The sequence below is a fragment of the Trachurus japonicus genome, chromosome 5 (genome assembly GCF_045865225.1).
Source record: "Trachurus japonicus isolate A0001 chromosome 5, Traja_1.0".
NCBI lineage: Eukaryota > Metazoa > Chordata > Actinopteri > Carangiformes > Carangidae > Trachurus > Trachurus japonicus.
Genome location: NC_140911.1, coordinates 17,901,686 through 17,927,178, shown reverse-complemented (window position 1 = coordinate 17,927,178; position 25,493 = coordinate 17,901,686). Strand labels below are relative to the sequence as shown.

Here is a 25,493-nt window from a genome sequence, read left to right as displayed (position 1 = left end):
TCTTAAAAGTCTGAGATTGTCTGTGTCTGACACAGACAGTTTCCTATTGTGTGTTAGACCAAACACACCAGAGAGCAACACCAGACACTATCCAGACCTGATACTGTAGATGCTGCTTGGAGCTGATTTCCGAAAGCTACATGTTGTTTTGTTACATCACAGTTATGGTCATATCAATCAACACTTTTATTTTATTTTCCCTATCATTTAAAATAGGGATTTGTTTTGAAGGATGTGCAGATGTGTCTGGCAGGTTTGAAAATGCTAATGCTAAAACTATCACAGTAAAACACTCAGGCTTATCATTCTGCAAGCATCTCCTGCCGATCTATGTTTTTTTGGCTTTGTGATACCGTTTGTACTGAATTAGTCTGACGAACTGTAATCAACCCAAGCTGTAATCAACTTGCAAAACAGTCCCACAACAGTGTTTGTCTCCATTATGTGAGATGAGGTCAAGTAACACCAAAACAATCAGTAAATCTTTAAGCCTCGCTGCTGAGTCTTCTCTGAGTTCAGTCTGGATGTTTTCTCCCCAAAACGTGCTAAAACAATCCCTGCAGCAGGATGAGTTGCATAATGAGCCGCGGCTCTCTGCGGATTCATCCCTGCTTCTCTTTTCAGAAACAGACTCTTGTGTATGTATGCAGCCGTCCTCTCCTCTGCGTTTGCTCCTTTGTTTGGCGGTGTTTCTCTGCAGCGTGTGTTGATCTTGAGGAGGGATTATCCTTAGTGGTGTTCACTCTCCGGAGTCACCAAACAACTGTTAATCAAATGGAAAAGATGCAGAAAACATTACTTTGTGAGATGGCTTAACTCTGTGTTTACAAGCAGACACCAACCTAACACAGATTCCGTCCACATTTTCTTTTTGAGGGCACACGAATATGTCATTTCATCCACTACTGTCAAAAAGCATGAAAACTGAAGCTTTAGGGCTGTGCTTTAATCTGGCACATTTAAAGTGTAATATCTCTCATCATTTAACATCTTGAATTGTTTTATCATAAGGTGGTGAACAGTGCAACAAATGGCAGACAAAAAAAACATAGTAGTAAACCATGTGTGTGGGATTAGTTTACTTAGAAACAACTGGTGCTATTTTGATTCATCTTAAAATCTGAAAGTAACTTTTGACTTTTCAAATCACTCAATTTTCTGAAATCATTTACTTAAGCAGTATCTGTATTGTTATCTGAAGGGAAGAAGCCGAAGGAAAGTGTGTAAACGCTTGCACATATCATAAACACACATTTATATTATCCAGCACTCCCCAGTGAAAATAAGTTCCCACATACATGAAACAAACACTGCATCAATCAACATGCATTTCTTAAACACCGCTAGGGAACAATGCTGGCGCTATCGTTATCATTCTGCTGTCACTCACAATACTGACACAGCTCCAATACATATTTCAGGTTTTCATTAGGAACTCAACTCAGTCTTATACAGTACATGACACACAACTATTCACCATTGCACATTTGGCATCACTAGTTTTTACAGCTACATGTTGCTTGTTAGTTAGCTTGCCAACCTAAGCAATGTTACATTGCTAACATGATTCACGTTGTCCATTAAAAATATGTTTAATGTTTAATAATCCAGTGGCGCTGACCTGAGAGTTGACTGTGAGTTAAAACAGAAAACAGCATGTTAAACAAATCATTTATAACATACTTGGAAATGTATTATATACAGATGATTTAGTATGTCGGCCTTTGTAATCGTATCTTATTCACGCATGTAATTTCTTGATTATTTAAAAAAACATCTTATTAAAACTGAAGAGTCTAAGTGAATGTGAATTAATTATTTTAAGTGGTTCATAATTTGCTAGAAATTCATACTAATCAAAAGCTACCAGCTTACAGTAATAAACACAAAAGATGGTAAATGCTTATGTAATATTTATTTTTAACTATGTGCTTACAGTGTATGCTCCCCTCTATTGTGCATTTATTGTTCACAAAGATGCAGAAAACAACAACTTGAGCTTGAAATTATTTCAAATCTATTGATGAGAATTGGGTGGAGAGAGTGAGAGGCTGATTTCATACAGAGACAGACTATTTTGATAGAGAGAAAGAGATTGATAGAAAAAGAGCTGTTGATTGATCGAGTTCAAAGCTTTAGGTGGGTGTTAAATGTCAACTGGTGGTAATCTTTCCACATACTGCTTCACATGTTTGACTGCAGTGTTCTCCTATGATGAGGTGGTTGTTGCCACCAAGGCCATTAAGTGGTTGCCAGTCTTCTTCTGCTCGTGTAGACTTGAGAATCTTCTTATTTACCCACCAGGACCTCATCTTCTCTGGAGCTGGATTAGATCCTTTCACAAAATCCTTTCACAAAATGTTGCAGGTAATATTCTTCCTACATGGATTTACTAATTCATTCAGAGGGTTTGTGGTTTGGTGTGCTGCCCTGCTACACCCTGGACAGGTCACCCGTCTATCACAACACATCACGGTGCATACACACATAAAATTTAGAGTTGCTAATCAACCTAATGTCATTGTTTTTGGACTGTGGGAGGAAGCTGTAGCACCTGGAAAGAACCCACAGAGAGAACATACAAACTCCACCAAGAAAGGCCCAAAGAATTGAATCCAGAGCCTTTTTGTTCAGAGGCGAGACTCTGCCAATGTTGTCCTAAAAAAAATATTTGCCTTTTGTGTCAACATTGTGCAGTGATTTATGAATGCCTAGCTGCCCTTTCCCCCCCTGATTTTCTGTAGTAGTAGTAGTAGTAGTTGTAAGTAACACAGAAATGATGCACACACCCAATACAAGGAAATACAACAGAGGCTTAGGAACAGTCGTGTGAGTAGCTTCATCAATTGTAAAAATGAATAATTAGCTACATCTTTCATCGTTTGTATTTTAGCAAAATCTGAATGGTGATGCGCTGAAACAAGTGTCAGAATAAACATGTGCGTTTTTTACTGCGGAGTCTCTGCGGAATGAACAGTCTGTAACCAGCTCCATCTATCTGTTCGTGCCCTTGTGCTGAGTCGAGGCCTAGAGGTGTGATCCGTCCCCTGTCCTCTCCGTCCACACTCGTCCTGACAGAGGGTGACAGAGAGGTGTCCGGTGCGAGATGTTTGCTGTTTGTTGTTGCATCTTGACCCGCTGCCTCGCCATGTATCCTCTTTTCCTCTACAAGAGCATTTCTGCCGGGATTTATCTCACCCCGGTTTCTCTTTGTTGTCATTCTCTATTAGCTCTCCCTGCGGCATTGCAGAGGCCGATGAAGGTGTCTCTGACTGCTCTCTGCAGCTCTGATGTGCTTTTCTTGTCACTTCACAATTTTTAAAATCTGTCTGTCTCTCTCTCACACCCTCTTGTCTTTTTATGTGGTTATAACACGCACCGTGGTTCATTAGTGCTTGACTTAGAGCTTAGAACCAGAGATTTTTTTTCTACATGTCTCATTTATTATGCTTTCATTTCTGCTCCAGTCCTACACAGTAAGACCAGTTATCATTTCCAATTTGTGAATATGGTTTAAGAAACTGGTCATTGGTCAGAAGCACATTCAGAAACATACGTTGTCTTGATATGCCAACTCCTTTCTGCTTTTCCATCCCATCTTCAAAATTTTTTTAGATGTAAATAACTTAATCATGTCTTAAGGCTGTAGCCTAACGTGCAGGTGATTTAAATAGTTGTGAAGTTACAGATTTAAAAAGCATTGTGTCTGCTGTGCACTGACTTCAGGTTCTCTGTGTTAGAGCTGCTTTAAGAAGTGTTAGTGGAATTTACTTTAAAATATTCCACTGTATACAGTAGTAAACTTTTTTTGCTTGGTCATAAGCAAGTTTATAGCCTACTGTGTTTAACAGATATTCATAATGACAGCAGAGAAGAGGGCAGTTTTTTTAAGCATATACCCCGTGTGTGTGTGTCTGTGTCTAACATTGTTTAACTATATTAATGGTTTCCAAAAAGATCAGCTTTATGGCGACTGAAATAGTGGACCCCTCAAGTTTGGTTTAAGGGTTAGGACTAGACATTTAGTTGTGATGGTTAAGGTTAGGGTAAAGGAGCTGAGGAATGCATTGTGTCAATGATGGATCTGCACAAAAGTGTGTGTGTGTGTGTGTGGGGGGGGGGGGGGGGGGTCGGGGGTGTCTTGCTCTAAAAAATAAGGTCAGGATGGACTCCCCTTAATCTTTGCTTTGTTGGGCGGCCCCTCCCCTCTCTCTGACTTCATTTAATGTATTTATTTTCCTGGTGAGGATTACATTCTTTGCCCCACACACAATACGACGCCTCGTTACACAGAGACATTGTTTCATGGCTTTTTGCTTAGCTCCTTCAGTAAAATACTTCCCATTGTAAGGTTGATAAAGTCGATGTAAAATGTTGATTTAATGTATGTTTCCAGTGAATTTGAAGCTATTTCTTGGATCCAGTTGATAATTAATAGAATGGAAAAGAAAACTGGGAAAGGTGCAAAGGAAACTGCAAAAATAAACAGCTTCAAAGACAACAAAGTGCTTGGAAAACAATTTTCCCCGAGCTTTATATAATCCATTTTTCTTTTCAAGACTAAAAAGACATTTTTATGATGCTTTGGTGACCTCCAGGACACATTCTTTATTCTGGTTGACAGGATTACAGTCTTCAAATCTTTCAATGGGCCATAATGTAGACTGAAAGAACACTATCGAGTATCCCAGCACCATAATACTCAACTGTAAAGAGATTACATTTCAAATCACATCAACACATCAAGTCCTTTAAGAGTGTTTTGTTTCACACATCCCTGCCAAGTGTGTGTGTGTGGTGAGAGAGGGGTAGGAGATGGAGCACAGGCTTTACATGTTCCTCAAAGTAATTTAGGCTTCTTAAACATGTTTCCCTGTGATTTTTCCCAATAAGCCCATGGTTATGTGTCATTTTAATTGGGGTTATGACATGCATTTATTTCAAGACGACTTCTAATATCAGCCGCAGTAAGAAGATTATTTCATCCATCTTAATTTCTAAATGTGTCAAGGTTCGCAATATGATGTCTAGAGTGACAGCAGACCAGCCCATATGTGGTCTAGTGCCAATAGGTTAAACAAACAACAAGCATCCCAAGAAAATAAACCATAATCTTAGACATAAGCTAATGCCAGTGTAGTGACATAGATTTGAAGGGCTTGTAAGATCAGGACATTTTTAATTGATATTTGACCTACTTATGTATCTGACTGATTGTTCAGAAGGAAACTGTTTTCTTGTTATTTTTTCAAACTTAACTTTCTGATGGTTGAATCAGATTTACTTTATGCCATTTGACTAACCACAATCCTGACCAACAATCCAATCATGGAAGTGTTTCAGTATTATATTTTCTGCTGTCGTGAAATTACTCTGAGAGCAGGTGCATTGTGATTAAATAATCCCCCCACAGAGTGGTGGCTGTTGTGAAGGTGCTTTTATTTTCTGACCTGTGGCTGCACCGAGATGATGATCATACTTGATACTTTTTGCATTTTCTAACAAAAATGTGTGTTATTTATTTTTACTTAATTTTCCCTGACTTCAGTGTTTCCTCAGTGCTAATTTATGAGATTCATTCTAGTGTTTCCTCAGTTCCTCTTATTATTATTATTATTATTATTGCATGTTTATTTTTATTTGGTCACAGTTGGTCAGGGTGTTGCCTGCATAAGAGAGTGCACATAACCCACAAGCTTGTTTGCAGATGCAGTCCAACATATTTCCACGTGGTCATGTGTGTTGTTTGCTCTGGACTAGTTGATGGCTTATCAGAAGTGTGCCTATGTTTGACAAGTTTGATAGGCCCTCTGTCATAACTTTTTTGTTGCAATAACTAACAGCAGTAAAGTGCATAATTTTTTCCTCAAGGCAGGTCTGCTTTATCTTTATTCCAGCCATTAATGTTCTAAAGAAATGATGATGGTTATCATCCTGGGTATCTTCTTGTGAACAGCACTGATAGAAGTCCTGTCCCTGTATGTGAGTGACAGCTTGTCCCACCTTCTTTTGTGGTGCATTCCCATTCAGTCCTGAGCTGCATGATTCAGGGTCTTGCCAGTTCAATTTGTTTGTTTGTGATTTGTCCAGACAGACAGACTCTCTGGGTGCAGCTGAACTGGTCAGTGTCCAGTATTGTGGTATCAAGAAAGCACTGTAAAGGCATTTTGCTGATGAATGTATTTCTGTTGTCTTCAACAGAACCTGACCTGCACTGTGCTCAGGGACAATCTGCAGTGTAAAATAGTAACGGGTTAACACCTTTGAGTGTGGTGACAATGTGATCTGCCTGAAATCAGTGGTTTGCTTACTTCCAGCCTCAAGTGAAGGATTTCCAGTATGTTGGTGTCTTGTTGGTTTTAGATGAAGCACAGGATTGACAGGCAGGTTTGTTTCACAATACCAGCAACATGGATCCTTCAGTGGCTTGTTGTGGTGAACAGATGAGTGATTTTATTTATGTATGTATTTATTATGTTGGGTGTCAGGCCTCATCCACAGTAGTGAGAGAGAGGGAGGATCTTGAAATCAACCTCTGCTAATTCACTTTAGAAAAAGCGAAACCAGACTTATGTGGTTTGGATTTTCTTTTATCCCCCGGGCGACCAACTGGAGGGATAGACAGCAACAGACCCAGGACTCAGAAGGAATATCTCCCATCTAATCTGGAAATACCACTGGAAGAGCTTGGAGCGAGACAGCTGGATGTGCTACTGTCTCACTACAAACCAGACCCAGATCATGAGGGAAATTTAGATGGGTGTACAGTCTCTGTGCTTGCTCTGGTGAACATGTAACATTTATATTTGGGCTTCAGTCAGATAATTCATCTATACTTTGTTAGACCGGCTCCGCTGGTGTCTTTATTTGCTTGTAATCTGGCCAAATGTGCCGACCTGAAACTTCTGTAGTTTGATATTTTGTCAAGGATGAAATGTGTGTGTGTCTATTTGTATATCAGGGTACAGAGAGAAATTAATTTGGTCCCCCTACACCACTCCCTCCCTCCCTCCCTTGCCTGGTTTAGTTCTTGAAAGAGTAGCTCAAGAGGTTCGGATTAAAACAGATGTGCTTAAATGATACTGGGGGGGGGGGCTTAGCACAGCACAGCCCGGGATCATTGATTAAAAAAGCCATGTCTTTAGCCTGAGCCAAATCCAGCCTTGCACTGATACACCACAAAGAGAGCAGGAAGGAAGAGGAAGACAGAGATGGTGCTGAACACCCCCCATACACACACACACACACACACACACACACAAACACCCCCCCACCCACCTACTCCCACGGGACTAGAGTCGCTGTAGATACTGGGATTACGCAGGTCAATTATACACTTAATCTGCCTTTGCCCGGAGGGGATTAGGAACATGGCTCATTGATTGATTTGAAGTATTTCCGTTGACCTTGAGTAGTTATCAGATTCACAAGTGTGGCAAAATTGCACGTCTGTGTGACGAAAGTTAAAGCGCTTTTTAATCGCAGCTGCTTCGCCGGTCTCGCTCTGCTTACCAACTGCTGGATGACTGTGACGGAGCGGGGCGAGGGCAAGGGGTCAGATTAAGCTGCTGATTGGGGGATTTGGGATTGTTGTCTTCGCCATTGCTGTACTTTAGTCATGGCAGGTGGGGCTGTGTGTGTGGTGATGGTGGTAGTGAGTGGGGGGGGGGTTAGTGGTGACAGAGAATGCCAGCAGACTGGCGTGTGGTTGATGGAGCTGCTGTCATACCACTTGGCTGTCTGGGGACACTTCACCACTTTGCCGGCTTCGGTCACGAACTGCCGGTCCTACAGCCAGAGCAAGTGAACAATTTAATCAACACTGAGCTCAGTCAACACGCAAACTTAACTCCCTCCGCCCGTTAGAGTCTCAATCTGTTCAACTGATGACAAGTTTTATATACCATCATGGAAAATTATCTAGAATTTAAACTAACATGCAACACAACTTCATGACTGTGGACATAAAGTAAGATAATACAAGTCTTAGCCTCATTTTAATTTATTCTTTTTTTTATTAAGGGGATACAGTTGAAATCTTCTAAGTTAAAATAAATGATAAAAGCCTCAAATCAGTACTGTATATATGTAGATTACAGCTCAAAAGATGACTTCATTACTGATAGACAAGAAAGCAAATACACAACTACCTGTACAATTATTTAACTGCAGCTGTTGATTATAATTTTTGTCGGTTCATTTATGTGACTCGACAGAATTTTTGTAAAATGACATAAAAACGTTATTAATAGCATGACACCCAGTAAAAGACACACGTCCATTGATACATTCATGGACAATAACCGATAACCTAATTAACAACATAATTCAACCAAGAAGAAAACTATAACTTGCTTTCAGATCAGATCAGTTTGTTACGGTTCATCCGCATGACAGCGACACTGCATCGACCTCCTCTTGATGTTTTTCATGCCAGTAATCTCTTTTAGGTTGAAGCAACAGGATTACACAACCGACAGGAAAGAAAAATTGTCAGGTCACAATAATTAAAAAAAGGCCAGCCAAGCAGGATAGGTTAGATTGACTGTGTGACTGTTCAAAACACGCTCTGAAAAGGTTTCACTTCCGTTTAATGAAGTCTGTAAGCAGCTTAGAGTCCTTGATAATTACTGAGAGGGAGCATTTTGTTTCGTTTCTTTCGGGTCTTAAGTCCTCTGTGAGCATTCCCAGCGCCTTGTTGCTGGGAGGAAACAGCTAAGGACACTAAAGCCACGATCATCCCGAGAGGAGGGAAATACAAGTTTAATGGAGACTTCTCCTTTGTTGGGTCCCGCTGGTTTATTGATGAGGGCCGGCGGGGTGAATTGATCGGGGACACACATGTCATCTCTGGGGTCTCTATCACCCTTTTACAGCCCCCTTCCATCCCTGTTTCCCTCCTCCTTGTTAAGAAGGGAGGTACGGTGGCATTTGTTTGATTAACTTGTCTGACAAAAGTGACAGCTGCTCACGGGCATATGTGGATGAGTGGCCCAGTGCCGCTCCCTCTTTGTACATCTGTCAGAGCCGGAGCAGGGCGAGCGGGGTGAAAAGAGACAAATTGGACCCAAAAAGAAGGCCATTCACCTTCTCCAGACCCCCCTCTGGCGCTCCACCCCTTTATCCCATTCAGGTGCTCGGCGGGACCCTCAAGTGCTTGCTGGCTTATTCCATTTTCACTCCCCCTATAGAGTTCCCTGAGCCCACAAGTGTTTTAGCCCTCTTTTTCCTTCCCTCAATCCACCCCTAAGCAGCTCTTTGTAAGTAGAATGGCTCACTTTTCTCAGGGCCTGAAGCTGGCGGCTTTTTTTTCTTTTTTTATTGTCCACCACAGAGCCTTTCTGTCGCTCATTGTATGTTTACTCAATGACTGGTCGCTGACCGTAATTCCAACTGTTTAGTTCCTCACAACATGAACCCCCAACCCCCTGCACCCACCACCCCAAATATACACCCGTCCCTTCTCCCAACCACTGTGTTTTTATAAAGTTGCTCCTTATTTAGTCTCTCTTGTTCATTGAACTGACACTTACTGGTAGAAGGAGTTGGGTGTTTCGTAAGAGACCTAGATTGTCGTCCTGAAAAGAAACCCAGACCTGAGATAAACATTTACCTTTCTCCTGTGATGCTAGGCTGGGGATTTGCTGCCATCCTGTTCCTTGGCTTCCTTAACCAGCTGTCTGTCTCAAATGCCCACTGAGCCTGTTTTGTTGCCATCCCAGCTGTGCTCAGACCGTGGCCAATGTTTAGCTGTGGTTCGTCTTTTGTGCCACCAGCACAATTAAAACAGGTTGAGAGCCGCAAGCTTTTTCAACCCAAAACTGTAGTCCTACTAACAGCTAGAGCCGCTATGCTCCTTCTGCTCTCACATACCCAATGAAGAGAGTCAGAGGACACATTATCCACTATAGAAGAGGGAGTCGTCCTCGTTGGTCAACAGTGAGGACAATTTTTGTAACCTTCTGAAAGGGACAGTCAGACACATTTACTTCAATCACTTTAAGTGATTATCTAGTTGTGCAGAGATGTCAAAGTATCAGTGGTCCATAGAAAGGCGGAGGTCCTGACTGTGTGTGCTTCATTCTGCCTTTAAATTCATGGCCCACCTGATTTTCAAACTTGTTGCCAGCAGAGGTAGATAAAGTCCATAGCTCCATGAAATCTAGTCAAATATGACTGCAATACAATAAAGTTACATTTTTACTTCAGTTAAAGTAGCAAGGTACTTCATTTAAAAAAATAACCTGATGACTATGTAACCTGAGAATAAAGAATTTTTAAATTTGATACGCAGCTGGAAAAAAACAGCCAACTACAAGCTGTATATTTAGCATTAAACAAACATTTCTATTTCTCAATATACTATCTAAAGATGAATGGCAAATTTATGTAGTGAGTGATGATTGTGTTCAATACAGAAAATATTTAAATGAAAATCTATTTTGTTAATATGCACCTCTGGCTGACCATAGCAGTATGAAATTAGGAGAGTTTTTTTGTGTTTGATCATAGAGACATGACTTGACAGTTCACCATCTGACTCTCGACTCCTGTTGCTAACCAGGTATCCATTTGATACTTTGTACCATCACACCGAGTAAGCAAATAGGCCAAGTACCAAGAAAAAAAAGACAATTAAATACTGTATATACAGTATAATGACAATTGAAACAATTAAAACAATTAAAAGATGAAGAACAAAATCCACAGTTCTGATACGCTGAATAGACAAACATGGGGGCAGAGAATGAAATCACATTCAACCAAGACCTCCATCCACAACTAAACAGTGAATATTGCAGTTATGCGTCAGGTGCGAACACTGTAAATGTGAGTCATTACATAAATGTGCTGAAACTTTTGCCTGTCCGTCATATTTTAAGGAATCTCTACATCACTTTTACAATCTTAAAGCTTTACAGAGAAAATTCTTCCATAACACAGATGTCTGTGTTAAATACCATCACACTGATTTGAGGCTGAAGCAGCATGAGGTCCAAGTAAACCCTGGGCATCTTTGTCTTTACAAAAAACAAGACAGTAGACAGTGATGGGAGAACGAAGCAGGGTATAGACTTTGATACTATGACTGCACAGTCAACATCCCAGGGCAAGCCGCACTCAATGTTTGATACATACAAATTTCACTCATTTGTTCATATTTTTTCCCTCCCAATTCACGGAATAGGAAAGAATGAGAATAATTAAAAAGACTGATCACATCCTTCCCTAAATTTTCATCTTGAGTCATGAGACATGTTAAATATCTAACTGAGCCCACTACTGTTAGACTGCCAGAAGAACTCTGTATATTTTGTTTAATAAATGATGATGTTAATAAGAAGGTGGGGGTGTGAGTTACTATGGTAATTGAGTGTTGTCATCAATGGGCCTCTCTGTGGAGCTGGTGAGCAGGACTAGAATAGGCCAGCAGTGGACTCAGGTAGGATTAGACAAAACCTTTGTCCACACTGCATAATGTCTTGCAGACAGATTTAAAGCCCCTTCCAAATCCCTCCCCCTCCAAACCCCACCAACCTTATCCTTATTTTGTGTCCTGGTCTATGTGAGTGTGCACACGGGGGTTATGTGTATCCACCAGTGTAAGCATGTGGGTTTGAAAGAAGAAGTAATGTTGCTTTATGGCACTCAGCAGCCCTCTTCTCCTTCACAAGGAAGCCTGTCACTTGGCATTAGTGTTGCCGCACCAGCAATCATCATTCCTTGCCTCCTGCTAATTGCAGACACAGCTGGGTCTCAGCAGGACATGCTCGCTCTCCCGCTCTCTCTCTCTCTCCTTCTCTCTCTGTCTCACACACACACACACACACACACTCAACTTGCATACATGGCCAGTGTTGCAATGACAATACAGACATTTAATCTCTTGTGTAGAGTTGAGGGGTAGAGGGTCAGATTTCCACACCTTAAGGGGGATCCCACCTATAGTCATTACTGCTGATTAACTGTTAGTAATTGACAGTAATCAAACAGTGAATGAGATCAAGGATTTATCTGAGCATGGACTTCACTTCCATTTCTTTTGCATTCATATAAACATCAAGTTGTGTCATCAGACTCTTCACTTACTCTGACTGGAGTCTGTCACACACGCAGTTATTCAGGCATCAGCACCTCGTCTTATATCTCAATTAATTACTTTTGTGCAACCATTTGTTTCATGTCCTTTAATTTTCTCGGTTTGTTTTGTTTGATTCTTTATTGTGAAGCACTTTGCACACAGCACTTGCTGGTATATCACTGTCAATGGTGGTGATGGTCCATGTGTGAAGTGAAGGCTGTCGTGTGTAATGACAACTGCTCACTCCAACACTTTGAGCAGCAGTGTTGATAATGGAATTTAGTCTTGTGCATCAATGTATATTTCTGCAACGTGCAAGATTTATTTTAAAACTATATTATTTTAAAACTAAAATTATGCATTTGCATGTTCCTGTGCAATGCATTTGCACAATTTCTACACTTCCATCTCCTAACTTATTCCGTGAATCCCACCCAGTCTTGGTCCTTGGAAGTGAATTTTTCTTTTCTCTTCTGAACATTCACATGTGATGTTAACATCATAGTTTAAAGCTTCCTGTTGGCATCTGCTTTCACTGTTGTCTGCAGAATTTGTGAGACGTTGGACCCACCTCTTCTAAGACTTGATATTAGAGGAATTAGTCACCACTCTGGACATGGCACTGGCCTGCACTTCAACAAGTTGGACACCTGTGAAATTGTGCTACTTTATTCTTGCTTGTTGGATCTTTAAGCTATGATTGAAAACCTCAGGTACACACATATATATTAATATAGACACATTTCAGTGGGTACTCAGACAGTATGGAGGTCCAACGTACAGTCCAGTGTGGAAACACTTAGAACTGCACTGAGGTCATGTATGTTTTTTCATTCACAGTGAAGTGAAGGATTAATGAAGGGCGACTGTACAGTACATCCAGTTATTAGCATACTAGCAGGATAGTTAATTACCCACTGCTTTTCTCTGCTACATGATCAGGGAATCAACTATCACATCTCTGTTTCTTAACCTGTGATGACATTAACTTATTGTTTTCATTAAATATTAACCCTTTCAACTGCATGCTAAACCTGAACTATTATTCAAATTAAAACAATGATCCTCACCAGTTTTCTTTTGTTGTTTTCTTTATAGCGTTTTTCCTTTTTAAGTTGAAGTTCTTACAGTACTTAGAGTATTTCCTCAGTAGGCTGAGTGTTTTAAACACCAAATCAGCATTTTATTCAGTACCAGTGGAAAGGGAAGTGAGAACAATATTTAAATGGAAATGGATGCACTACAGTTAAATAAAGTACACAACGAAGTAACAAAATTATGGTTCAAATCAGTAACAAAACACTAACAAGACAGCAAATAACAGGTTTCCAATGATAAATATCAGCCCTTCCACACTCTCCTGTCAGTAGTCAACATCTATTATGGTTTCTTACTCAGCCCTAAACTCACACAGACACACACACACACAGCGGCAGCAGCAGAGGCAGAAAGAGGCAGAGTCCCAGGTTGCTTGTAATCCCTGTGTACCCCCTGTGGTGAGGCCCCTCCTCAGCTCCAACATTCCTTGCTCTCAGCAGCACAAAAGCTCCTGAGCGGGCCCACAAAGGAGAGGCCTCTGACCTAACAAATCGGCTGGCTTTCTAAGGGTTTTAGTGTGTCTTGGTGTGTGTGTGTGTGTGTGTGTGCGCGCCTTATTGGCCCCTTTCACTTGCATGCACTTTCACGGCATCTTTAACCTACCTTTGATGAAAGCTTGTCTTATTATCATTCTACAGTCTACAGACACTTACATATGTTTACAATCATTTTGGGGCTCCCACAGAACTGACAAACTTCTGCTCTGACTCTGATTGTTTTGGAAAAATCAAGGGGAGCTTGTTTTTGACCTCCCCCCCCCCCCCCTCCTCAGTGGTGGTCGCCCGTATTTTCATCAGGCATGTGTTTCTATGCTCTTCACTTCTTTTGTGGTTAATTTAAGCAAAGAAACCATAAGCAACATCCTGAGCATATTGATGATTACTTGGAGCTTTAAACAAGCTGAAACCCCAAAGTCAAGGCTTGCAGTTTTGACATGGCTTGAACTTGAACTTGAACTTGAACTAAACCTTGGTGTCACCCACCTGCTCTAACTCCTAGTTTTATGCAGTACATTTCTTTGGGGTTGTTTGTGTGTCTGCTTCCATTACTGAACTGCTTCGGGGAAGAAAGCATGTGCCTTCACGTCAATGCTGCCTCACTGCTACCGCCAGAGCTCCAACTCTACAGTTACTGAAATGTTGGATTTCTTATTGTTGTAAATAGATATCTGGATAATTTTTTGACCGATATCTTCACATAAGTGTCACTATTACCACATGCACTGACAGTTTCTTCATACGGTAGTTTACTAACTATATTGTCTGTGAATCACTGATCTTCAAAGTGAAACAGCTTTATTCAATGATTCTAGGATTCCTGCCTAGCTCTCGCTCTCTCACACTCTCTCTCTTTCATCTGTATGAGCCAAGCAAGTGACACGTTTGTTGGATAGGCTCAAAAACACTATATACCTGTTTAGATGAACAGAATCTGGTGAAGTGAGATCTGATCACGAGTCACCTGAGGCACATGTGGAGAAGCATTTAAAGGTGTTCAGAAAAGAAAATTTAATTTGAGCCCACCGTGGGTCTTAACATTAGTGTAATAACTCACGATGGAGCCCAAACTTTGTGCAAAATTCTATTTTCGAGTAAATCCGGGATGAAAGTGGGGTAGTTTTTTTCACATTGGATAACGCAGGCACACAAATTATGCGTCAAGTTGCTCATGATTCATCAGCCATTGCTATTGGATCCGTCATCCATCAATCAAACGTCCGAGACACACACACACACACCGAGCTCGGTCTCGCCCCGAACATTGAATATCCCGCCCGCTCGATAACGACCTATCGAAATTGTTTTCCCTATTCGGGTAAACTTGTGCAGCAACTTGTGGAAACTCGTAGGAGGAGGCGCAAACAAACAGGACAAACGGCCATTTCTGAACACCTTTAAATCAAGGTTTGAACTGAACACAGGACGGTTAATGCCAGGTCTGAACAGACTCACCGCAGTCCCAGTAAAGTAAAGCTTGAGGCCACCAGTTATTTGTGTTATTTGCCCTCTGATCTTAAAATGGCAGTTCCCCTCCATGATGCTATGCAACAAATTTATGCAAAAGGGTCATGAAAGAGGTGAGTAGGTGGTGGGGAGGGAGAGTAAGAGAGGTGTGCCATTTTTTGCATCAGATCCTGCTGGTGGCAGGCCCCCCTGCCAAGCGCCATGTGAAGACTTGGGTGTGAATGCTGGCTTCAAGGCGTGGTCTGTGTGTGTGTGCGTGGTGGCGGGAGGGGGTTGTCGGAGGATTGGGTGGGTTGGTGTCAGATGGGGGCAGGAGGTCGCTCTGTCTCCCAGCTCTCACTTGAAGGGGGATGAACCGGCAGATGTATATGTGTGTGTGTGTGTGTGTGTGTGTGTTGTGTCTGTGTGTGTGTGTGTGTGTGTGGTGTTGTGCGGGGTGTGCATGTCGCCTGTGTATAGGTAGGGGTTCAGATCAGTGTGTTATGAGGTGACAAAACACACACAAATGCACACATAATGATAATGCAGTGGAAGGATCGAAGGCCCTTCCTTCAGATGGAACTCGTTAGAATGTCACAGATTTGATCCCTGTCGGGTTATGGCATTATGTATTCAGAGCCATGTTACGCTTGTTTTGGCTGTCAGCGAGTGCTAGCCCCCCGCTGATCCCCATGCAGCCCTAAAAAAGGAGAGCCGGGTTGTACTCCTCTGTTCTGATCATTTTCTTTTGTTATGTCCTGCCAAGAGGAACAAAGCACAAGGGGCCGTTGCTGTTCACTTGACAAGCTCAGCAAGTACCACAGGGACTTTTAACGTTGTGAACATGCAGACGCTGCAACGTCTCCATTTGGACCTGAGGGACTGTCAGATCCTCAGAGGGTCTGAAGAAAAACTGTGGTTTTTTGTAGAAGACAGCCAGTGTGAAGAGTTCAGACATTTACAGTACGTGTCAGAGAAGGTGAAAAGATCGCTGGAGAAATAGGCGGAGCTGGACAGTTGCAACATACATTTACTTCAGTACTATGTTATATTTACTATATTTGAGTTTCTGTCCCTTACTCGATTCTTTTTTTTTTTTGGTAGAAACTTGTTACTTGACCCCATGACACTTAAAGACAAATACTGTACTTTTTGACTCCACTACACTCCACTCTATGAAGGACTCCTCAGTAGCTTTTTAAATAAAATTAATTTTCTTTTATTTTGAAAATCTGAAGGCTCATACTTCACTTTAGGAGAAAAACCAATCAGGCCCAACTGTCAGTCATGTTTGAATTTCTTACGTCAGTGGCTTTCAAATATATATTTGAACCAGGTGAAGGATTTTAGTCTGATGACCAAAATCAGAAATCTAGATCTGAAGTAATCAGAGACACAAGCTGAGGAAACATCAGACAGCTCAGTTCTCATCTGCTGGAGTCGTACTATCCTGTGTCTGCTGAACTCTGTCTCTCTATTAATGATTGAATAACTGAATGAGTTTTTAATGTTATTTTAGGAGATTTATGTCTTACAAAGATACAGATACAAAGAGACTGTCTGAAATCCACGATAGTCGTTGATTGATGGACAAAATTATTTGTGTTCCCTCAACAAAAGAAAGAGGAGCAGGGTTGTCAAATCTGTGTGACAGCGTTGCCATCATTGCCACATGTATTGTAATGTCTACAGTAGTTGAAAAAAAGAACAGTTCTTTCACCTACATAGCATTCAAAATGTCTTCATGCTCAATATCTTATAAATCACAGACTGAAAACAAAGCCAATGGATTTTTTTTTTTTTGAACTGCGTTAAAAGGGTATGAACTGAAATCTCACATTGAGAGAAGTATTCAGACATCTTTGGTTCAGGTTCCTCCATCGTCTCTCAGAGATGATTCTACACCTTGACTGGAGTCCACCTGGAGTAAACTCAGCTGATCGGATATAATGTAGAGCGACACACACGTATATATCAGGTCTCACAGCTCCCAATGCAGATCAGAGCAGAAACCAAAAAGAGGAAGGTGTTGTTGCATTGAAGGTTTCCCAGAAGTACTGTATAGTGGTCTCCATCACTCTGACATGAAGAAGTGTGGAACAACCAGGACTCTTCTTGAGCTGGACCTGGACACTACTGACACATCAAGGAGAGTAGATCCCATTTGAAGATGGAGAAACTTTTAGAAGAACAAGTCTGCTTTCCTCCAGCCAAATATTTCCTGGTAGTCTTGGAAGCAACTGAACATTAGTTAAGGTCATACAGCAAACTATAGTTACTTTTGAAATAAATGCGGGAATCTGGGCCATCATCAGTAGTATGTCATGTGTTGTATCACATACATCTTGATACAGATGATAACAGGATTTATCATTTATATACATAAATGTGCTTAAAAAGGCTATTTAACCTGTACAGCATGACAGCCTCTTTAACTCAGTTAGATGGAGCGTCACATAGCTCACTGGGTTGACCACGCTCAAATATCCATATACATATCAGGCACTCCATATACAGAGGATATTCATATTTCATGTCTCTCTAAATTGTTCTGTCAATTAAAGGCAAAAAACCCAAAACATACTTGAAAAATGAAAGAAAAAAAAAACTTGGTTAGATATTTTGTCTGGTGAGAATCCAAACTAGTTGTATGGGTATCTTCTGATGGATCATGTCATTTTTGGTGCTACATTCAGAACGGCATTAAAAAGATCTCAAAGATGATAAAAATCACAGGCATCATGTTTGCACAAGATGTCCTTGATAGAGCTCCAAAATGCCAGTCGTAGCAGTAAGAAAACTTGCGATATAACTGTCAAGCTTCTTTTTTTTTTCTTAAACGTAAAGGGAAGAGGAATAAAACGGAGCAGAGCACAAAATGGCTGCTGTAAAAATGGCTGCAGATGGGAGCCGTGTGGCGTGGTGCAAAAGTCTTAAAAAATGGTGGAGAAGCGACAGAGGAGTGGATGATGGTAGAGAGGGAGAGGGAGAGCAGCCAGTCAGCGGATCAGTCACTCCAGGCCTGGCCTCTCGGCGGGGGGTTGTGCTCGGGGCGAGATCACAGGCCTGCTGCCACGCCGAAGCCTTCACAGGCACACAGCGAAAGATAGGAAGCTGCTGGCACCGGGTTGCCTCACTGATTCACCCCAGCACTGCCTCGGCACAGCCATGTTCCACACACTGAGCTTGACCTACATGTAGATCTGTTCTCTGTCTGTTCTGGAGGCCTCTGTAGCTCTGCAATACATTGATTCAAGAATCGCTTTTATTGATGATTAGCTTAGTTACTTAGCAATATACTGGTACTGACCCTAACCCTGACTGTGATAGTTCGACAATGAAATATTGATATCATGTTAAACCTCTTCCTTTGCTGGTGTTAATACAATCATGTTTGACAATTTTGAGGTGATATTTTATGGTGAATTATTTTGCCACAATCGTAGTCTAGTGAAAATCTCATTTCATAAAAGCCCAGATACACAGCGGCTGTGGCTCAGGTGGTAGAGCGGGTCGTTCACTAACTGGAGTGGTTTGATTCCCGGCTCCCCCTGTCTGCATGTCGAAGTGTCCTTGGGCAAGACACTGAACCCACACCTGCCCTGTGTGAATGTGTGTGAATGATTAAAGCCTGTCTGCGAACAGTGCTGTATGAATGTGTGTGAAAGGGTGAATGCGACCATTACATTGTAAAGCGCTTTGAGTGGTCCGAGTGACTAGAAAAGCACCATATAAGTGCAAGTCCATTTACTATTTACCATTTACAAATTGATACTGAGTAAATTCATCTGTATCACACCTCAGTCTGTTCGGGTGGTTTCACAAAACAAGAAAAAACTCAAATAAAAGCTAAAGTTGTTTACTTCCAAGGATGAAAATCTCTCTTGAATAATTACCATTTGACTCACATACACACTCTGCGACCCCCATCATTTCCTTCCCGTTCCCCCCGCATCCACTCTGCTGTGTCCCTGTTGAAAGTCAGTCGACTTCTATTAGTATCAGTCCGTGCTCATCATTATCCATCAATTAGACTGGCAACAGCCAGGGCCCACAGAGAAACATCTGCAGCCTCTCGGCTCAGTTTGCGCGTGGCTGCTGCGCTCTGAGCTGGCTGTGCCTCGCAGAGGTCGCTGTTTACAGGAGGCCTGTCTAAACAGAGCGACAGACTTCAAGGTTGAAGCCTAAAACACCTGTGTACACGCCATTAACAGTGCTGGGCCAGATGTGGTGCTACGGCTGAATTGTGTCCGTTGCGTCACTCCAGTATGAACTGACTAAACTGCACTGTGCTTTATCACTTTCTCAGTCTTGTGTAGCATTAATCTTAAAATTAGCTGAAATAAAATGTCCCTCTGTAAGTACTGGTGCAGTCAGTATAAAACCATCTTCATCACAGTCAGCAGTCCTCCAAGTTTAATACTTCGGCTTTCTGTTGCTGTGTAACTACTGTAAGTCTCTTCTGTCCAGACCATATCAACCATTTTAAATGTCCAAAGTTTTTACAGAGACATGAATGAAAACCTAGTATTTAGCTGAATAAAGGCAATAAAGCAGTGATTTCAGCTTTAGTGAAAAATGATCACTCTGAGAGGCAGTTAGGCAGTTAGCAGTTATCTTTTCAGGCGTTAGCCTTTTTACAGTCAAAGTTTAGTTTTTTCTCTACTTCAACTCCAGGCTTTTACCAGAGGTAGATCTTTATGTCTAACTCCCTCTGTTTGAAATGTTGTTGGTCATACTGTAGTGATTAGTTGAAGTCTTGTTACTAATGACTTCACTCTCTCCTCCGCCTCTCCTGCTCTCTCTGCTCGGTGTCGCCAATGTTTAGTTATTCCTCTGCCTCCTTTAGTAATCATGATGATGAACATGAAATGACAGTAGTTTATTACTGTAATGGAGACAAAGCTCAGTCTACTGGAAGTCCTCTTCTGATGACCTGTGGTGGAAATCATCATAAGCCAGTCAGTCAGCAACATTTGCCATTATCAAACATTGTATTGCCTATAATAAAAATATTTCACATAGAGACTAGATTATTGGCTAATGCTTGGGATCCCCAAAGGAAAAGAGCTTCTCAGTGGCCACTTATATGGCACAATTTTGATTAAAAATTACAACAAAAAAACATTTCCCATTAAAAAAAAATGTAGTGCACCAATGTGTAATGTAAATGGCATCTACACACCTACATTTGAGGTGGAAAGGAGAAACAGGTGCAATTGCAAATTGTCTTTGACAGACTTCTTTGATCCATTTCCATGGAGCATATTTATAGATAAATGAGTATATTGTACTTGAGCCTTTTTCCCTGAATCAGTTACGTTTCTGTCTTTAGAAGACTTTAGAGACACGTCTTCATTATCAGGAGAGATGCCTCAGTTCTTAAAATCAAACACGGTCTGGAGCATATTGTTAAACTGATAACTAAAAGATTTGTTGCATGCACTTTGACAAGTCTGTGGCGGTCTCAGAACGTGTAGCCGTGCGCCAAGAGCATATCAAGCTTTACTCGTCATTAGCATCCCCATCAACGCCTTGTGGGCTGCTGGATCTTGCCGGGGCCCACACTCCAGACTTAAATAGATCCTAAGCCTGTGGGACTCTAACTGATGGAGACCCACATGGCAAGAGAGGAAATTGTCTCCCAAGCTTGGGTCCCAGGCAACACTGTCTGGGCATCAGTGAGCTGTAGCCGAAGCCCTGCTGAAGAGGACACTGTTACGTTCCAACGAGGCCTCGTGAGCCACACGACATGAACATCTCCAGATTAGGGACGTCTTTCTGTTGAGGATCTGTCAGCTTCACTCCTTGGGGCTGCCCCTCACTTCAACTAGGAAACTCAGTGTCATGATGACACACTGGGTGCATCAAATGCTTTTTCTGCCAAACACACCAGCGCCCAGTTGGTGGATTACAGAAGCTTATTTACAGGGTTGTGTCTTAGTGGCTTTGAGCATTAAAATGATCCATATTATTGTAGTGTGTTTTCAAGGTCAAAAGCTTTGACTTCATTAGGTACTTCTATGTTTTGTATGTGTGTTGCAGCAATGGTACACCAGCACTATGAACCTTGTAGGAACATGGCTGACTGACCGTATGGACCTTCAACTCCACGTTTATCAGCTCAAGATTCTCATCAGGATTGTCAAGGTGAGAACAGCTACTTGCACATTTCTAAACCATAACAAACAGTATTTCCATTAGGCACTGTTCAGTGAATATTCTTAAGAATAACCAGAATCATTATTATTATTATTATTATATACATAACCTTCATTTAACCAGGTTTGTCCCATTGAGATCAAAGATCTCTTTTACAAGAGAAACCTGGCCAAGGATGGCAGCACATTAGAAAACAAACAGTTTCAGCACATTGTCACATTAAACATAGAATAGTTGTCTATTGCAACTCTGGAACATTCTAGCATTTCACAACTTCCTCTGCATAATTTAATAGTAATAATTGTTAAATTGTTGATATTTTTGTTAGACAAACTTTTTATTTATTTGTTTTTGGTTTTAACAGTAAGTGGCAGTGTCACAGTAACACTGTGCCTGAACAGAACTAAGATAAACCTGAGTTAGCAGGTTTTGCAGTGTCACTGGTATATAATTGCACATTTTTAAATGTTTCAGATGGAAAAATACTTTTTTGGTTTGGATCATGCTGCTTTTATCTACTTGTATTATGTTAAATTGTAATATGTCACTCAGCCTCCAAACTAAACCGTCACACAGGCCATGTGTATCTCCCCTCTGACATGACCAAATGGATGTAATCCTGAACCAGCCTCAGTTTTTTAATCTCTTAATGATGTGACAGCCCTCTGGAAAATGAGTGCATTGTTTAGGCACAAAAACAACATGGTTAGCTTTAGTGATGAATCGGTTTTGGTCAAAAATCTTTGTAAATGTTGAAGAAACTTTATCACCATGGTTACAATAACAAACATACCTTAAAATGATTATGTTCATGACATAATGTTGCCCTTCAGTCCAGATGTTTTTCTTGTTTGTCCATCCATCCTCACAACCTCCACACTTTGTTGCTATGTAACATGAACCTGACATCTTCATTTGCAGCAGTCATTGTTACCAGGGAGCTGTGCTATTTGAGCTTAAACATTTCCTGAAAAGACTGATGCTTGCTATGGCCCAATTAAAGGGTCTGCATCCCTGAAAGCTGCATTTTTAAATCAATTGCAAAATCAGAGTGGTTTCAGAATGTCCCTTTTAAAATGTGGCTGAGAAATGCATGCTTTGTTTATCACTTAACAGCAGATGTGGATTCAACCTCCATAGGAGGATACACACTGTGTCAACAAAGGGTAACTACCACATGAGTGGTTGCTGTCCTTTCCTTAATGTTGATGCAGAGCTTAATAGCCAAGTCATATTAGTCCATTTACCATTTTTCATACCCAGAACATCTTCCAATGACTTCATGGCACCAACCACTAAGCCACTGTGGCACTACCTGCCAGGTGGTTGAGTACTAACTCAGAAACTGCAAAGAATAAACAAGAAAATCCTCGATCAATTACAATATCTCAGCTTAAAACCTGGAGATGTGACCCATTTTATTTTAGAGGCCTGTTTTCATTGATGTCAACTGAGGTGATGATATCGACGTGTAATGATGACACACTTGGAATCGTCTCAATCATCTCGTCTTCACTGTAACATATATTTTATTCACTCCCCATAATGACTCCCTGAGAGTGTGAAGAAAGAGCTGAAGACAACATGTTAGTGTACAGGGATCCTTCTCACCAGAACTGGAGCTGTTGAACTTGTAAACCACATGCTGGGTAGATCACTGGTTAACACTTAAGTCTCAAAGCAACATGATCCTGGTTATGTCATACTGAGCCATTGACTAATGTCTCATTGTAATTTAATTCTGGAGAACACACCACTCTACGTCTTACTGCTTTTGGTAAGTGTAGGGGATCCTGTAATAGTAGGACTGTTTACTAATAGGACTTTGTCACGTTGTTTCATAAATGGTTCTGCCAATTGTTTTCTGATTCTTTCACTTGTGAACAGAAAAAGTACCGTGACTTCCGCCTTCAAGGTGTGCTGGACTCCACGTTGAACAGTAAGATGTACGAAACCGTGAGGAACCGTCTGACCCTGGAAGAAGCCACCGCCTCAGTGAGGGAAGGAGGGATGCAGGGCATTTCCATGAAGGACAGCGACGAAGAGGACGATAACTAGATCCAAGGGCCTGCAAAATGTCAAGGATGTAGCTTTTCAGGGGGTGAGTGGTACTACCAGGAGAACCCACATAGTTTTTCCATGAGGTCCAAACAGACTGACTCAGCATCTCAACTTGTTCCCTCCATTGTTTGTTTTGTCAGTTTTATATTCTGGTAATAGTTCCATCATTCTGCCAGAAGTAACACCAGAGGAAAATGCATTTTGTGTCTGTAATCACCTGTAGAGACCCGAGTGTGTCCTCTCACTGCTCATTAAGCTTTAAACTTTAAAGTCAGAACAGCCAAGTACTGAGGGATCGGACCTTGAATCAATCACTGATCGATTTATCGTGATGTGAGCAAATTATCGGCCTAAACTTGTCAGTAGCACAAATGTGACGAGGAACACTCATCATGCAAACAGCCTTATAAATAACATGATAGATAAAAAAGGCAGGTGCGTCTATATCAGTCTTCTCAAGGCATGAAAAGTATAACATTGTACCTTCATGTCTGTCCAAAGTCTCTGTACTGGAGCTTTACTGTTGCTTCGCCCTCATTTACAGAAAAGTACTCGACTGTGGAAGTGAAATTGTGAAATTGATGAAATGTTTTTTTTCTTTTTTCTTTTTTTGTAAGCCTGCTAACAAATGCATGATCAACTTATCACTGAGGTAATATTGTGATTGATCTAAATGGAACCGATAGTTTTAGATCAGACTGACCATCCAGAAAAACAAAAAATAAAACAAAAACAAAACTGGGTTAAAACTAAAAACATTCAAAATATTTTTCCGAAATAAAATTTCTGAAGCAATACGGATGACCATTCTTTTTCCAAGTCTATGAACAAGTCTGACTGTGTCTTTGTGAAAATGTTTCATTATTGTAAAGTGAGTGGAAATTGGCTCATATTACTTTCTTTGTAACAGATCTGCATCAGTCCTCAACCGTCAAATCTAGATTTCTTTTAAAATCATCTCATGTGTTTAAATGTGACAGTGTTGATTTTCGTCTGTTCTCTACGGTGGCACTGAGAGCTTAATGCACTGCATCGTAAGAAAACACACACAAACAGACTAAAGACAAACACAATTCAAAGAACATCTTCCATGAATCTGATAACACACAAGTTGCAAAATACTTACAACACAAACAGAAAGACCAATGTTGTCTGTGCAGGAATGCATTTGTTGTTCAATGTTTTGTGACTTTTGAAGCTAAAAGCATTGAACAAGTGCACATGGATGTTATTGTAATACATACATACGTACATATTATTATTATTATTATTATTATTACTATTATCATTACTATGTGACTTTCTTGGGTGAACTAGATAATGCTCTTGAATTTGCCTGATTCATATCTAAAAAGGTGTTAGCTCAAGGGATCAATTACAGCTTTTGCCCAGAATGCTTTGGTAGTCCTACTAGAAATGCTAGTGATGTAAGGCAGGCTCAAGGAGTGAATACAAAGATGAGAGCTGAAAGAGTTGGCAACTGTGTGTTGATCTTCTTAAATGTAGGTACAGAACAGTTAGGTATCAGCCAAGTCTGTTTCTAAAATATATAAAACTGAACTGGGAAGCTCGTCTTTACTTCCTTTAGCATTAAAGATGCGGTTGTGTATGTGGACAAGTTTACAGTCAAATGCACAGACAGTACCTTGATACTTGAGAAACTAAGTAACTGTGTGGAAATGGTGCCGTACACAATCACATGCTCAGCTAACAGTAATCACAGTGCCAAGAGCAGAACAAACAACCTAAAGTACTGGAAACATTTTAACGCTGGTCGCACAGATGTAAAGGTCAATAAAATCTAAAAGGACTCATCCTTTGCTGTGTACTCAGAAAACTTGTAGTAGCTACAGTATGTGTTGACAGATAAATTGAAATATGATAAACTGGCACTGCCATCACATCACTAGGATCTAGAAGTTTTCATTAAAAAAACAAAGTATTTTGAGCCAAAAACAATCTGCGGGCTGTTTTTGCAAATTAAAACAGGGTTTCCAAAAGTCTCTATTTAGAATCTTATGGCTTAATTTAGGGAATAGTGTAAACACCAGGAGTAAAAGATTAAAAGTAGTAGCTTTGTCTTTATTAAACTCAACATTAACTCATGTCAGTAGAGATTATTATTGATTTTTTTTATCACCAGTTCT

The 25,493-nt window shown here is 40.8% G+C and overlaps 1 protein-coding gene across 6 annotated transcripts in view; it reads left to right on the top strand.

Annotated features, from left to right (window-relative positions):
* The window catches only part of cadpsa (Ca2+-dependent activator protein for secretion a), a 147,189-nt gene extending 123,135 nt beyond the window's left edge, over positions 1-24,054 (top strand). For all 6 annotated transcript variants that reach the window (XM_085776588.1, XM_085776589.1, XM_085776587.1 and 3 more), the window contains 2 exons: positions 21,169-21,273; positions 23,173-24,054. In XM_085776588.1, coding sequence (XP_085632714.1) covers positions 21,169-21,273; positions 23,173-23,343 — 276 coding nt within the window. In that variant the 3' untranslated portion in view covers positions 23,344-24,054. The remainder of the gene's footprint in view (positions 1-21,168; positions 21,274-23,172) is intronic.
* Positions 24,055-25,493: the final 1,439 nt, after the last annotated feature.